We start from the raw sequence: 16091 nt of genomic DNA on the forward strand, positions 1-16091 counted from the left end.
ATTTCAGGGTCCTGGGATTGAGCCCCGCGTCGGGCTCTTTGATCAGTGGGGAGCCTGCTTCTCCCTCTGCCTGCCGCTCCCCCCGCTTGTGCTCTCTCTCTCTCATTCTCTTGTGCTCTCACTCTCAAATGAATAAATAAAATCTTAAAACAAATGACAGGGTTTCCTAATTGTTCACAGCTGAATAGCACTCCATTGTGTACACGTCACAACTCCTCGATCCATTCCTCCGTGGATGGACATGTAGGTTGTCGGCTGGTTTTTGTTCCTCTCTGTAACAGTCTTGAAGTGCTTGCATTTCTTACGAAGCTTTTAACACAGAAGAGCCAAGCGGGAAGCATCACACTCTGTGATTTCAAGTTATACCGTAAATCGACAGGACTTGAACCGTGCACATTGGCATAAAATGGACCATGGGGGCAGAACCAAGAGCCCGGAAATAAACCCAGGCACATACGGTCAACTAACATTTAATAAGGGAGCCAAGAACCCTCAATGGAGAAAAGACAACCTCTTCAATAAATGGCCCTGGGAAAACAGGACAGTCACACGGAAAAGAATGAAACTGGACCCCCATCTTACACTGCTCACAAAAATTAACTAGAAATGGACTAAAGACTTAAATGTAGGACCTGAGACCCACGAAACTCCTATAAGAAAACAGGAATGAAGCTCCCTGATGTGGGTCTTGGTCATGCGTTTTTGGATATGACACCTAAAGCACAAGCAATAAAAAGAAAAGTAAGCAGGTGGGACCACATCAAACTAAAAGAGCTTCTGCACAGCAGAGGAAACCACCAACAGAGTGAAAAAATACTGGCAAACCATACATTTGATAAGGGATGGATCCAAAACCTGTAAGGAGCTCATACAACTCAATAGCAAAACGAACAACCTAATTTAAAAAATGGGCAAAGTACCTGAATAGACATTTTTCTAAGGAAGACATATGAAAGGTCAACAGATACACAAAAGGACACTCAACATCTCTAGTCACCAGGGAAATGCAAATCAAAACCACAATGAGATGTCACCTCATACCTGTCAGAATGGCTGTTACCAAAAGACAAGAGCTAACAGATGTTGGCGGGGATGCGGAGAAAGGGGACCCTCGTGCACTGTTGGTGGGAATGCAAGCTGGTGCGGCCACTCTGGAAAACAGTATGGAGGGTCCTCAGAAAGTTAAAAATAGAACTAGCAAGTGACCCAGCGATCCCACTTCTGGGAATAAATCCAAAGGAAACAAACACTAACTCAAAGAGATACCTGCACCCCCGTGTTCACAGCAGCACTATTTAGAATAATCAAGACATGGGGAAAATTGCACTTGAGAAAAAACTGTAAATCATGAAATAAAACTGCAGTGGTCTGAAAACAGAGTATGTATGACTGGCATCCTCTTTCCTTGTCTGTCACATCCTCTGGTAGACGATTTCAATATTCCATTTCCTTCTACCTGAGTATTTTCACGTCCTTCTTGGGACTGTAGTGCTCGCCGACTTTAAGGATTGGCTCAGATATACGTGTCCCCAAGCATGCATTCCTCATTTCTAAGTACTTCCCCCTTCCTCTGACCACCAAACTTCTCGGAGAGCACGTCTGTACTTTCTTGTTCCGGAGCTCCTTGTAGCTGGCTCCCTGCAGCCTGACGCCCGGGAAGGTCACCCGGGACCCAGCCGCTCCGTGGACGTGGCCAGCTTCCTGGTGCTGGTGACAGTGACCTCTCGGCCCACTGTCCCACGGCCGCGGCCCCCTCTTCGTGGAGCTCGTCTGCTGCCTTTCGTCCTCCGCGAGGCTCCCCCAGCTGCATGTCCGCCTCGGCCCCCGTAGTCCAGCCCCACCTGTCCCCTTGCCTGGCGCATGTCCACCATGTCCTGCTGCCCACGTTGGTCCAACCACCTCTTGGCTCACGTGGCGTTTCCCACGCGGGTTTTGTCCTCTGTCCCACGCTACCCACATTGTCCCACACTGTTCCACGCTGTCCCTGCTGTCCTTCATGGTCCCATGCGTCTGCACAGCTGTCCTGTGTCCTGTCCCTGCACCAGCACCTCGTTCAGGCTCTCGTGACCTCTCGTGAGCTTGCCGTCAGGCCCTGGGGGCGCAGGTGGGGGGTCCTGGAGCCGAACGGGCTTCCCAGTGGTTGGGTCCTGACGGTCCCTTCCAGACCACCGTGTGTGTGGGCACGTTCCGGCATCCACTATGCTGAATCAGCCTGTCTTTCTCTGTCTCACACATGCTGTGTCTCCATTTGCTGGCATTCATCCTGAGTGTGACATTCAGAGAGAAGCCCTCGAGAGAGCTCGGAGCTTGGAAACTGGGGAAGAAAGAGATGTCTGAGTCAAAAGCCCTTGGCTGAAGGGCTCTGTCAGTACTGTGGAGAGGAGGAGGAACGTGGTCACAGGACAGATGGCAGCGCCTCCCGCCGCCACCTTGGACACGGCTGGTCCTACAGGGAGGAGGACCTGGTGGTGTGTGGGGCCGGCCCGGAGGCCAGGGGACAGTTTGAAAGGACACGGAGGAACAAGCCCACCACTTGTCACTGCAGAGAGCAATCCAGAAAGCCTGGACAGCCTCAGGGGGCGTGGACGCGACACTGGTCTCAGATGAACTCCACTGCAGAACCACCCCCTAGCCCCAAGCGTCGCTGGGGCCGCCGAGTGTGGACCGGATCTGCGCGTGGAAGTGAGGGCGTTCTGGACTCTGGGTGGTGGAGGAGGGCTCAGATTCTGGAAGATGGGCCCAGTCTTCTGTGGGGGAGGTTCAGTCTGGAAGTGTGGCTGGAGCTCAGCACCGTGGGGTTTTGCAGGGGGAGAGGCAGGTCCTGCACGCGGGCTCTCGGTAGGGTCTTTGCAGGGCAGATGTGCTCTGGTCCTGGGGGAGGTGATGGGTTGGCAGTGGCCGGGTCCCCCTGCTGCAGTGGGGACCGGGGGGGGTGTTGACAAGTGGAGCTCCCCACGGGAGGCAGCTCGGGGGTCCCGAAAGGCCCAGGACCCCTGACCTGGGGTGACATGGCTGGCAGAGCTGTGAGAGGGACCCTCATGCTGCGGGGCCCCCACTGTCCCCAGATGTTCTGGCTTCTCTGCGTCCGCACGTCACTGTCCCGAGCCCTGTCGTCCTCCGAGATGCTGCCACGACTCCGCCCTCCGCCCCGTCTCCCCTGCACCTCCCCTCTTCCTTCCCACCCACGCAGAGCCCTATGTGAAAACAGGTCGGTCCTGGGGCCGCCCTGTTGACGTCCCTCCGCTGCTTCTCCTTGCCTTCGGGATGAAGCCCGGAATCCGCGTCCCAGCCTTGAAGGCCCACGGGGTCCGCTTGCCGGCTCAGCTTTCTGTCTGGGTGGGGGCCGCTTTCCAGAGTGCATCCCCGGTGGCGTCTTCTAACGCGGGGGCCGGTCTCCACAGGCATCCCGTGTGAGTGCAGCCAGCTGAGGAAGGCCATCGGCGAGATGGACAACCAGGTCACCCAGCTGACGACGGAGCTAAAATTCATCAAGAATGGTACGTTCTCAGGGTTTCCCTGTCCCCCCCCGACCCCCGAGGCAGAGGGGCTCGGCCGGCGTGTGGCGCCCGCGGTCCGGGCCTCGCGTGGGTGCTGCGCACTGAGCGTGATTACAGAAACGCGAGTGCTCACTTTCCAGCACTGCCCCCCCCCGCAGCTGTCGCCGGCGTGCGCGAGACGGACAGTAAGATCTACCTGCTCGTGAAGGAGGAGAAGAGGTACGTGGACGCGCAGCTGTCCTGCCAGGGCCGCGGGGGCACGCTGGGCATGCCCAAGGACGAGGCCGCCAACGGCCTGATGGCCGCCTACATCACGCAGGCCGGCCTGGCCCGCGTCTTCATCGGCATCAACGACCTGGAGAGGGAGGGCACGTTCGTGTACTCGGACCGCTCCCCCATGCAGACCTTCAACAAGTGGCGCAGCGGCGAGCCCAACAACGCCTACGACGAGGAGGACTGCGTGGAGATGGTGGCCTCGGGCGGCTGGAACGACGTGGCCTGCCACGTCACCATGCACTTCCTGTGCGAGTTCGACAAGGAGCACGTGTGAGCGGGCGGCCTCGGGGTGACCGGCCCCCGCGCCCCGGGCCGCCCCTGCCACCTGCGCGGGCGGCCTCCCGCCGGGCCGCGTTCCTGGGCCGCCGACGGCGGCGGCGGGCGCTCGGGAGGAGAGACAGCGTTTCCGGGCGTGACTGCCGAAGAAGCCAGGTTTTGCCACTCGTCCGGTAGCCACGTGCTCATTAGGGAGTTCTTAGTCAGAGTCGCGCTTGCCTTTGTCCAAACTATAGAATAAAAGCTTGAAATGTGGCTGGAGTCGAGTACAAACAATGGTAGCGGGGGCTTCAGGGACCATCTCCCTTTTAATTTCTGCGTGAGAAGAACCCACGTCACTTTGGCCAATGCTTCTGTAAATTACATTAAAACGCACGTTCCTCTTCACTGTTGTGTGAGTAGGGACATTTTGCTCGGGGCAGGCGCAGATCGCCCGGGCGTCTCGTGACGGCGACATTAAGGATCTCACGGTTCCCGTGGATCTGGACTTCCTTTGGGCTCAGCCGGACCCCCTTCTGCACTAGTGACCACCAGTGGTGGTCGTGGCGGGGTCCGGCTCCGTGCCACGGGGGACTCTCCCCGGGGCAGCTCCCGGCATGGCGGCTGTGTGGGAGCCGAGAGCCACACCTGACCTGGGAGGTGGGGCGCCGTCCTGTCACAAAGGCTTTCTGTTCACGAGGGGTGACCCACCGGGTCCCGCGCACGCTCAGGGAGGGGACGACGTCACAGGGTCGGACACCGGGAGGCAAGTCCGGAAGCTGCCGCCACGTCACCTGTGGTTCTTTTCCTTTCTGTGCATCAGATTCCCCAGTAAACACCAAGCTTCTTCTTGTTCAAGGAATACAGCGCATAGGCACGTGCAAGAGCCTTCCAGCTGGGGTCGTGGGGGCAGGAAGGGACTGTTGGGGGCAGTTCTTCAAGGGCTGCTCATGTGGCTCATGTCTTGTGAGTGAGGCCCTGGCTGCCCCAGGTTCCGGACCATGTTTTTAAGGATGTGGTGCAGCTGACTGCCGTGGACGACAATAGTGTCTCTCCCCAGGTCGCCCCTCTGGACAAAAGGGCAGGTCTGCTTAGAGCCTCCGAGACCATGGGCAGGCGCAGTCACCGTCTGGCAGGGGAAGGTGATGACCCCCTCCAGGGGGAGAGGCGGCACACTTCCCGCCCACTCCAGAGGGCTTGGGTTCCTTGAGCTCGAGGGTCCTACCCTGGAACCCCATGCTGCACACACAGGTGTTCCCTGGTCCTCTTCACGTGCCCTGCGGATGCCCTGCCGGAGCCCCCACTGCCGCCCACGGGGGGCAGGAAGATGTGGGGCGGCCTGGCACTCCCCAAGCACCGCCCGGGGGTCCGCCCCTCACCACACAGATGCCTCCCTTGCACCCAGGGGCCGATCTGGTCTGTGGGGGCCTGTGGCTGTGGCTGGGCAGCGCCCGGCAGGAGGGGCCTGGAGCCGAGGGTGCACAGCCTCACGGCCATCGCCTCTGCCCCGGCGACGTCTTCCCAGCGCCCCGCACAGAGCCCCTGCTCTTTCAGTCTGAGGTGGGACAGGCATGCACCTGCCTCCCCCTGGGCTCTTCTGGCTCGTGTGCAGTCCTGGGGGAGCCCTGGCCCCCTCGGGGTCTCCCTTCCCTCACTTGGAGGCGAGGGGGTGGAGGGCAACACCTCCGTGCTCTCATGTGGCCTCCAAGTCTGGAGACGTTGTGGGGAGCTCGGCCGGCCCAGCCCCTCCTGTCGCCTCCTGCACTCAGCTGTCCTCTGAGGAGACACACTGGCCTTTTGCTCACGCTCTTCTCCAGGACTAGAATCCTTTCAAAGCCAATCTGATAGGATATCGACCATTGGGCACAAAGGCCGACCATTGCCCCTAATTTAATTCCCGACTTCTCAAGAAGGGGCCTGTTGTGCAGACGGCAGAGTCTGATCCGCAGCGGGGAGGCGGCCTGGTTGAGGAGAGAGCCGGGATTCATGAGGTGCCGCACTGAGGCGTGACCAAGGAGCTGGTGCACTTGTTTTGTTCAGAGCCCTCGGTGGAGCGTGGGCGGAGACGGATGAGCGGAGCCCAGCCTGGGGCTGCCGGCTGTTAGGGGGGCGGGGTGGGGGGGGCCGGATCCGCGGGTCCACACTGCCATCCAGCGGCGGGAGGAGGACGTGTGTCTGCAGCAAGGAACGTGGGGAGTCGGCTCGACAGATGCTGGGGGGAGTTCTTTAGGATGGTGTGTGTGTGTGCGTGTGCGTTTGGGGGGAGGGGAGAGGAGGGGGAGCAGTTAGAGGCAGAGGGGGAGAGATGCTGCAGAACAAAGGGCAGCAGGCAGGCAGGGAGGGAAAGAAGGAGGGGCTCTGGCCCCCAGACCCAGGGGCGCCGTGCCCTTCAGAAAACCCTCAGCCATGTGATTCCTCCTCCTCAGCCCGAGCGCGTCCCCAGGGCGGTGGTGGCCATCTAGAGCGGATAAACAAAAGGCCAGTCAGGGGAAGGACTGGTGGTTCTGAGTGTCAGAGGAAGAGAAGCTCTAGGAAGGGGAAGGGATTAATCTCTGGTCCCAGCATCCCTGCACAAAGCTCGGTCCAGGCCGGGGACAGGGAAGAAGACACGGGGGTGTTTCCGCGGGGCAGACTCGGGCCCCTGACGGGTGTTGTGAGATGGCCCATCATTCTTCTCCCCAGGGCAGCATCGTGTCCTGTTCTGCCTCACTCAGACTTGAGCAGGCTCTCGCTGTCTGCCCATGCCAGCCGGCTACCCCTGGGGACTATTTGGGCAGTGTGCCCACCTTGCTTCCTTGGGGGACTGGGTGGCAGGCGAGGATCGAGGGACAGTCACCAGGCACTTTAATCCAGCAGATCCGAACCAGGGGTGGGAGGTGTTTCTTAGCCATAAGCAAGAAAATCCGAGTCTGGCTAATTTAAGCAGAAAGGGGATTTGTTGAAAGGTTTTTGGGAGTTCACGGGAATTTTGGAAAGACTGGAGAGCCATGGGGGGCCATGTGGAAGGGAACAGAACCCATAAATCATGCTGCAGATGGGCCCGCTGGGTCCCTCTGTGCCTGGCACCTGCCGCGGCTCTTGCCATACAAGTTGGCTGTAGTCACTGGGTTGGTTCCTCACTGGCTCGCCTCCAGAGTCTAGAGGGGCGGCTCTGTTTGGGTACCTAGTGTTCTGGGGCCATTTTGTGCATCTGCACAGGTTGTGCACTGCACAAATCCAGAAGCACCATTTCATAGAACTACCACACATGGTGGTGGTGTGTGTCTGTGCCCGAGCTATGAGGGAGGCTGGGAAAGCACACAGTTTTCAGTGTCTCTGGTGGGAGGAATACGGCTTTCCAAGGATGAGCATATACCAAACGTACCGTATCGGTTAGTTTTTGCTGTGTACCCATTAACCGTGATTCTAGGGGTCAGCAACTTGGGCTGGGACCAGGTGGACGGTTCTTCTGGTCACGGCTGGGCTCACGTGTCTCCCGGCACCTGCTGGAGGGGCTGGGGTGGCTGGTCTGGGGTGCCTCGGCTGTCAGGCTGTGATTCTCATCTTCAAGTGACCGGCCCGAGTGTGTTCGCAAGGTGGCAGTTCCAGAAAGGAAGAGTGGGCACACAATGGCTCCCGAGGCCTACGCGTTGAGCAGGACAACGTGGCTCTGCCCCTTCTACGGCTAAGTAAGTGCTAAAGTGAGTCCAGATTCAAGGGCCACGCGTGGTGTGAGGAGCACAGGGATGTGGAGGATTGTGGCCACGTTTGCAATCTGCCACCCACAGGAAAAAGGGCAGATATGGCCGAAAATGAGTATAGAGGTCCATCCTGCCAGGACGGTGGGATCAGGAAGGACGTTGCAGGTGGCCAGCATGGGGTTTGGCACGTGTAAACAGGAGGAAGGAGCCCCCGAGGGGACCACCAAGCTGCAGGCTGTGTCTGTTCCTTTATCTCTGTCCCTGAAGGTGCAGCAGGCCCTGCGAGCGGGGGTGGGGCCCGCCGCTCAAAAATCTCCTCGGGGCCTGGGAGGAGGTTGGGGCACAAGGTGGGTCGCAAAGGCAGAAGTTTCTAGCATCACCGCGGGGCTCACGTGCAACAGGCTGCTCCTGGCGATGCTGTCCTGGCAAGGCCGTCAGGCCATGCTGGGGGCGCTGAGCCCAGCCCCGGTGACCCCGAGGGCCCGCGCACCTGCTTTCATCCACTGACACCGACCGCACGGAGGCAGCACCCCGATGCGGGGCGAGCCCGTGTCTCCAGTCTCGCTGTCTCTGGGCCACCCTCATCCCCAACCTTTCTCGCCCTCGTCATTCCCCAGCAGGCTCCCTCGCCGGGATTGGCCATCCACTGCTGTGTAACAAACGACCCTACAATTCAGCAGCTCAGATGTTCTCCTGCAAAGCTTCTGGGGCTCAGGAACGGGGAGGGCAGCTGAGCTAGCTGGGGGGTTCTGGCCCCGGGCTCTTCTGGGGCTGCAGTCAAGGTGTCCGTGGCTGGCTCTCAACTCCAGCCTCCGGGTAAAGGGTCTGCTGTCGCCCCTCCCACGGCCCCGACAGGCTCCTCTGTGGCTCGGGGCTCCGGGACCACCACTCTGCTTGCTCTGGTTTTCCTCCTCCCTCCCCAGAGCACCTAGAAGCACGTGCACAATGGTGGAAGGGCTCTGTGTCCACGCCCAGCATGTGGCATCGAGCACGTGAAATTCAATGAGACAGAGGACGTAAATTTTAAATTTCATTTAACTTTTATTACATTAATTTAAATTTTATTTTCATTTATTATTATTTTTTTTATTTATTTGAGGGAGAAAGAAAGAGAGAGTGCAAGAGAGAGCACAAGCAGGGGGATCAGCAGAGGGGGAGAGAGAGAAGCAGACTCCTTCGCTGAGCAGGGAGTCTGACATGGGGCTCGAACCCAGGACTTCGAGATCATGACCTGAGCTGAAGGCAGATACTTTACTGACTGGGCCACCCAGGCATCCCTTAACTTAAACTTTAGATACGATTTTAAGTAGCTAGTGGCTGGACAGTGTGGCTTGCAGAACCTTGTTCTCCAGGTGTGGTCCCAGACCTGCCGCTCGGCATCACCTTGCTGCGTGTAGAGGTCCAGACTCCTGGCGCCTCTCAGATCTGCAGTCAGGACCCGCACGTTAGCAGGCTCTCCGGGGCTCGGATGCACATCACACTTGGGGAGCTGGGCTCCAGGTGCGGACAGGTGGCTCAGGCAGCCTTCGCTAGCCCCTGAGCATCCCTCTCGGCTGTTCTCCATGCCGGGGCCTAGACTTGGGTCATGGGTGAAGGGAACATCAGGACAGGGTCACAGGGTCACTTCTGTTAATTTAATAAGGCACCACCTGTTATGTACAGAGGCACAGATGTGGCTTGTGTTCTTAAGAATCCCTCTGGAAGGCTGGACGGACGTGTCAGCACAGACCTGAGGACGTGGAGCCAGCCAGAGGCCGGGGAGGTCCCTGGAGGTGGCCTGCTTCCCATCCGGTTTGGTTTAATCAGGGAGAGCTGGGGTGCAGGAGGGGAGAGGGGCAGGCCAAGGCTGGTGAAGAGACCAAGGACAATGACAGACTGTCACCCCACACTACCCACCCTCCAGGCCTCCCAGGCCACGTGCTCGGGGCCACCTGGACGCGCCGAGCTCCTGCTCCCATTCAGCTGCTCATGACTCAAGGACCTTGGGTAGATCTCTACCTCCTGAGCCTCAGTTTCTCCATCTGTGGACCAGGACACGACCGCTCTGGGGGGGGGGTGACAGTGCCATCAGCTAAACACCACGCATGCTGGGGCTGCTGCGCTGTTCCCACCCCCCTGAGAGCTCTTTCTCCGGACCGTGGGCTCCGAGGCAGGACCTGCGCCTGCTGCACGCCACGAGGAGTAGCCCCTCTCATCAAGGTCCACGGAGTCCTTTAAATCATGTGAAAACTCGGGGTGCATCTGCATCTTCCCGGGGCTGAGGGTTCTTTCCCCAGAGGCTGTCTTCTCTAGAACCATTACTGGGTGTGCAGAATAAATGCATTTCCCGGAGGCTCCTGGACACGAGACTGGGTGGGACGGCTGGAGGTGAGGTGGGGATTTCAGGCTCAGGCTAGTGGGGATGGTGGGGGTGGCTTTTGTGGGAAAGACCAGGCCCGGCTGTGGGCCCCCAGCAAGGCTGTTGCAGAGACTCCCTTGGATTCTCCAGGGAGGGGCCGCTCCACCATCGTCGCGCCCCCTCTCCCCACAGCCCTTGTGACATCACAGAGGCATGGCCAATCTCTGGAAAGTTCTGTATTGCTACGTGAGGCCCTTATGAACTCTGTCCTGGCTGGCACGCGAGCACCATGGGACCTTGGCTGGCTTGTGCGGAGCAAGAAATCCAGTCTTAAACACTGAACTTGGGGTTCCTGGGTGAGGTTGGGTGCTGTTTATACATAACTTCCTATTTTAAAGCTGTCCTTGCCGAAAGAACAGGTAGTGGAGAGACTCGGAGTGCAATGAGCCTCTGACAGTGTTGAGAGGCAAGGACCGGGCCCAGCGGCGTCTGTGGACTGCAGGGTGTGCGTGGGGCCGGCCTGACGCCGGTGGTGTTTCCAGAGCCCATGGCCCGTGAGCTGCCGGGCTGGGCCCTGCTCTCCCCCCGGCGCTCCGCTCCCCGCTCCTGCCCCTCCACGCCACTCTGTGAGTCGTGTGACTTTGGTCTTCACCCAACGCCGGCAGAGCTAGGCCTGGCGGTGAAAGAAGCTTGTGTCCACAGCAGAACCGCACTCAGAGCCAGGCCCGAGCGCGTGCGGCTGCTTACGGCTCGCCGGCCACACCAATCGCTGCTTAAACTCCCTCTAGTTTTGTCCTGAACGTGAATAAACTTCTTTTGTCTCACAAAAACCTCATACTTTTAGCCAAAGGCTTCACTAGGAGTCCCCGCCGGTGACGGCAGTTGCCGAGGATCGCTGAGAGTCTGCTCCCACGACGGTGACTCCTGTGGGCATAGCCTGGCCTGCTGGTCGACCCTCCCACAGTCCTGCACTCACCCTGGGCGTCTTTTCTTATTTTAAGGCAAATCCCAAAGGGAACAATAAAGCATGAACGGTGCTCGAGAGTATGAAAGGTGCGGCGGGACACGTTCGGGGTTTGTGGTTCAGGAGAGAAACTTAGACACAGACTGCGAGGTCCACCCAGGGTGGGGTGTGTGGTCAGGCCTGCGCAGTGCTCTGGAACCCACGTGGGAGGGGTCCCCTCTTTCCTTCGGCACATTTAAAAAAAGTATTTTTTAATTTCAGTTCCAGTAAAGTTAACATACAGTGTTGTATTAGTTTCAGGTGCACAATGCAGGGATTCAACGCCTCCGTACATCCCCCGCTGCTCCTCACAGCAGGTGCCTCCTTCATCCCTGTCACCTGTTTCCTCCTCCCCCATCCCTCACCCCTCTGGTGACGTCAGTGTGTTCTATACGTCAAGAGTCTGTTTCTTGGTTTGTCTCTCTCTCTTTTCCCTTTGCTCGTTTGTTTTGTTTCTTAAATTCCACGTGAATGAAATCATACGGTACTTGTCTTTCTCTGACCAACTTATTTCACTTAGTATCATACTCTTTGGGTCTATCCATGTCATTGCAAATGGCAAGATTTCATTCTCTTTTATGGGCGAGTAGTAGTCCACTGTGTATACTCACCACGTCTTCTTTATCTTTATTCATGAGTCGAGGGACACCGGGGCTGCGTCCATGTCTTGGATACTGTAAGTAATGCAGCTCTAAACATCCTGGGGAGTGAGTGTTTCTGTATCCTCTGGGTGAATCCCCAGCAGTGTGAGGGCTGGCTTGTAGGCTCGTTCTATTTTCTTTCTCACATTTCTATCCTGAGGCTGAGAGACTTTTCATACCACGGCCTTCGAGGCTGTCTGGAAAACACACATAACACATTATGCAGCTCCTAGGGAAACAGTGAAGACAGTGCTGGTTTCTTTGTAGTTAATAAAGGGGTGGGGCTGTGGCTTCACCCCAAGTCTCGTTTGAAACGTGTCCCCTCCCCTTTCGTTACTGTGTGACGCTGGGCAAGCACCCTGCCTCTCTGGGCTTTTCTGCAACTCTCCGGCTGGCATGAGGAAGGCAGGAGAACAGGTGTGAAGATGCGGAGTTGGGGCTTAAAGACCTCCGCTGTCTTCTGTACGCCCCATCTCGCACTGTTACACTTATTTTATGGAAATCGTGGCAGGAACACAACTGCAACCCAACCCAGACCTTGAGTTGGCAGACAAGCCTCGAGCCGACCAGTGGGGGTGGGGCCTGGGCTCGACCCACGGGGAGGCCAGGGCAGCCTCAGAGCGGCCAGCCGGGCATTTGCGGGGTTAGGGGCTGGCTGTTCCCAGACAGGTCGGCCTGGGGTCCCCGGGTGCACCTCTCTGTGTCTCTGAAAATGGGCACAGCTCATACTGGCCTCCAGGATCCGATGGGCTTCGCTGTCTCTCCCAGAAGCTGAGAACTCTCTGCATCTCTCTTGCCTCTTTGGTGATGGTCGCTTCTCAGTTGTGAAGTTTGAACGAACAAATGAGGATTTGTGTTAGTGGTGTTGTCACATATTCTCGGTGTCTAACCACAGTTCGTTATCTTACGGTCTGTAGGTCAGCAGTCCAGCTGGGCTCGGCTGATTTCTCTGCTTGGGTTTCTGTGGTCAAAGTACCCGCTGGCTGGGCCTGGCTCTCAGGAGGCTCTGGGGAGGGGCGGCTGGATCCGCTTCTGTGGTTGTAGGACCGAGGTTCCTGCTTCCTTGCCGGTGTGAGATGGTCCTTGCCGTGGGCCTCCGTGGGGGCACGCAGGGGCCTCCTCTCTCTTGGAGCATGATTCAAACCTTTGATTCTTTCTGACTCCCGTTCTGCCTGTGGTTCTTATGCTTCCAGCCAGAGAAAGGTCTCTGCTTTGACGGTCTCCTGTGAGCAGACCGGACCCACCTGGATTACCCAGAATTACCTCCCTGTCTTGGGATCATAATCACATCTGCAAACTCCCCCTTGCTGTGTGATGTCACATGGTCACAGGGCCAGGCATGAGGGAGCCGAAGAGACGGTTTGCCTTGTTGGCGCTTCCCTGCATTGATGAGAGGTCGCTGAAGAGTTCTAAGACCATGACTGAACATCGACCGTTGTGTCTAAATTAATAAAAAGGGATATTAAGACAATGGTGCTCCCCTACAACATGCACTGTTGGCTAGAACCTTCTCCAGCAATGGAAATCTGTCTTCTGTGCTATTCGGTGCAGTGGTTACCGGACACGCCTGCCTTCTGAGCATGGAAAATGTGGCTGGTGTGACCAAGAAACTGAGTTCTATATTTCATCGGATTTAAACCGGCATATACAACGCGTGGCAAACGGTTCCCATCTTAGTGCAACCATAAAGCACCCGGCCAGTGTTATGCCTTTTTTTTTTTTTAAAGATTTTATTTATTTATTCATGAGAGACAGAGAGAGAGACAGAGGCAGAGGGAGAAGCAGGCTCCCCCTGGAGCAGGGAGCCCGATGCGGGACTCGATCCCAGGACCCTGGGATCATGACCTGAGCTGAAGGCAGACGCTTAACTGACTGAGCCACCCAGGCGTCCCCAGTGTTATGCCTTTTGCACACTTAGGACCTGGTACTGATGGTCTCTGCGACCTCCAGGCCTGACCTTGTGCACAGTAGTGGGGAGGGGTGTGCACAGGGGTGGAGCAAATCGTTGCTGGATTTTACCTGCACCCCCCCCCCCCGGCTACCTCTGTGACACCGTATAGGGGTTTCATGCTCCTTGCAGATTTATCTCCTGTGGTGCTTCTGCGGTGTTTTACAAAGGTCTGTTGTTTTTCCTTTATCTTAGTGAAACACATGTAAGTGGCCTGCAGCAGGCTCCTAGCTGCAAATGGAGCTTTAGCAACAGAAGGATGAAGTGTCTAAGTGACTGAATCTTGGGGGCAGCGGGGCAGGTCCCTTGACAGAAGCGGGGGAGCTCGCTGGCTGGGGGGACGCCAGGGCGTGGGGGTGGCGGGAAGGCTGAGGCAGGGGCCTGCGGAGAGATCTCTGCCCCAAACCGAATTCACTTCTGCCAATGAAAACAGACATGTCCGAACACTAGGCTTCATTTGGAAAAACGGACATCGGCCTCGAAAATGTCCACCTGGTTTTTCGGAGCTCTTCAGTGAATGCACATGCATTTTAAGGGGCTCGAGGAAAGCGTGTTGATCCAGCTGGCGGGGCAGGCTGTATGGCCTCCCCCTGTATGACCACAGAGGCCGGGGCCGGAAAGGTCCTACCTCACCACAGCTTCGGCCACAGAGGGCACTGTGACCTTGACTAATGCTTTCTCGAGAGGAGCTTCTCATTTATTTATTTGCCAAATGGAAACATTCATTTGCAGAAGGGAGCTTTTTTTTTTTTTCCCCCCTAAGAAGTGCTGAAGTGACTGATTGTCTAAGTTGAGTGTCAGGATTCGGGGTTGGGAGCATGGATCCCTTGGAAAAACATGTAAAATGCCTGCCTGTCTGGCTCTTTCCCCCACAAACCAGCAGCCTCTGGTCCACGCAGGTCATTCGAGGCACATCGAAGAAAAAGATCAAAGAGCAAGGATGAAAGGAGCACCCCCTTCCTGCTGCTCTCTGGCCAGCAGGGAGGCAGGATGACAAGACCCCCAAAGCCCCTGCCCCGCGTTGCCATGACACCTTGCTTTTTCCGTCAAACTGGGTAGCTGGGAGAGGGGCGTTAAGTTGTTGACTTTGGCAAAATGTTAGCATGCTCTGTCCTGGTGCATATTGAGCTCGCTGCAACTGCCAGGAAAAAATATGGAGCCTTTTCAAAAGAATGACCAGGTAAATAAAATGTTTTGTGATTATTTAAGAAAATTAAATATGTGACAAGGCTTTGTCGAGCACCCATGGCTGGCCGGGCACCGTGTGGTTTTGTCTGGGACTCAGGACAGTTCCTAGCCTGTTGTTGTCGGGGGAAAGCCTGGAGAGACCCACAGGCGTGGCCAGGCGGCCATCTGTGCCGGGCCTGCACCTGGCGGGCTGGCCCTGAGCTCTGCGGTTCTGAGCCCGGGTGCCGGCCGCTGGAGAGGCTGGCCGAGCCTAAGCCGGGACCCAGCAAACTTGCAGAGCGCGCTCCACGCAAAAGCCCTGTGGTGCCAGGCTGTGCGTACGGTGTGTGTCTGCCTCCTGGCTCAGTGTCAGTAGTGGGGAATTGCGTGGCGGTGGAGAGGTGAGCTCTGCGCTCCCCGCACAGTCAAGGAAAGCTCTCTGTGACGGACGGTTCTGTGCGCGCACTGTCCCCCACGGAAGCCACATGTGGCCACGGAGCCCTCGAAGGGTGGCTAGTCCAAGGAGAAACTGCCCTGTTAATTTTATTACATGTATTTCATTATAATTACATTATACAATTAAATTATTAGGTGTATTAAATGGCCACGCAAGGCCAGTGGCTTCTAGGTCGGACAGTGCAGGTGCAGACGGATGTCGTCCTCCAGCTCTGTGGGTCCTGCAGCCCCATCTGCCTGCGTGTCTCCCCTGCCCCTCCTTCTCCTCAAGCCCCGGCTCAGGAGTCCGCCCCCACAGGGAACCCCTGGGCCCCCGAGGGTCCCAGAGCGCTGTGAGGACATCACTGCCGTCTTGATCACCAGCACTGCCTGCTGCTGTGTCCGCGTCCTGCCCTCCGCCGTCAGCCCCGGGAGCAGGTGTAACCGCAGTGCCTGGCTCAGGGCCTGCAGGTCACAGGACCACACACGGTTACGGAATGAGCTCACCCACCCGTCTGTCACCCCCCACGAGCAAGCACTGTGCTACGGTACTGTGTATGGTGCAGACGGGAGGGGCCTGGGCCTGCCCTCAAGACACTAGTGCTCCACCAGGGAGACAGACGTGGAAGTCAAGGCAAGGACAGGTGCCGGGGGGCGCATCTCCTCCGGCCGGGGCAGCCGAGTGGGGGGTGCTGGGGAAGGCTGTCCAGGTGAGGTCTTCCAGGGGGAGAGGGAGCCGGCTGGGCGAAGGCGCGAGGGCCATTTCGGTCGGGATGCTGGGCGGAGGGGGGAGCACCACATGCTCTGTCGGTTTAGTGTTTCTGGAAGTCATCAGCTGGGGTTTGGGGAGC

The 16091-nt window shown here is 57.6% G+C and overlaps 1 protein-coding gene across 4 annotated transcripts in view; it reads left to right on the forward strand.

Annotated features, from left to right (window-relative positions):
- The window catches only part of LOC118007318 (collectin-11), a 33069-nt gene extending 28647 nt beyond the window's left edge, over positions 1–4422 (forward strand). For all 4 annotated transcript variants that reach the window (XM_035000336.1, XM_035000338.1, XM_035000337.1 and 1 more), the window contains 2 exons: positions 3402–3497; positions 3656–4422. In XM_035000336.1, the coding sequence (XP_034856227.1) occupies positions 3402–3497; positions 3656–4047 (488 nt within the window). In that variant the 3' untranslated portion in view covers positions 4048–4422. The remainder of the gene's footprint in view (positions 1–3401; positions 3498–3655) is intronic.
- The last annotated feature ends 11669 nt before the right edge of the window (positions 4423–16091 follow it).

This window comes from Mirounga leonina, unplaced genomic scaffold (assembly GCF_011800145.1).
Source record: "Mirounga leonina isolate KUSES-001 unplaced genomic scaffold, KU_Mleo_1.0 Mir_118, whole genome shotgun sequence".
NCBI classification, from domain to species: Eukaryota; Metazoa; Chordata; class Mammalia; order Carnivora; family Phocidae; genus Mirounga; species Mirounga leonina.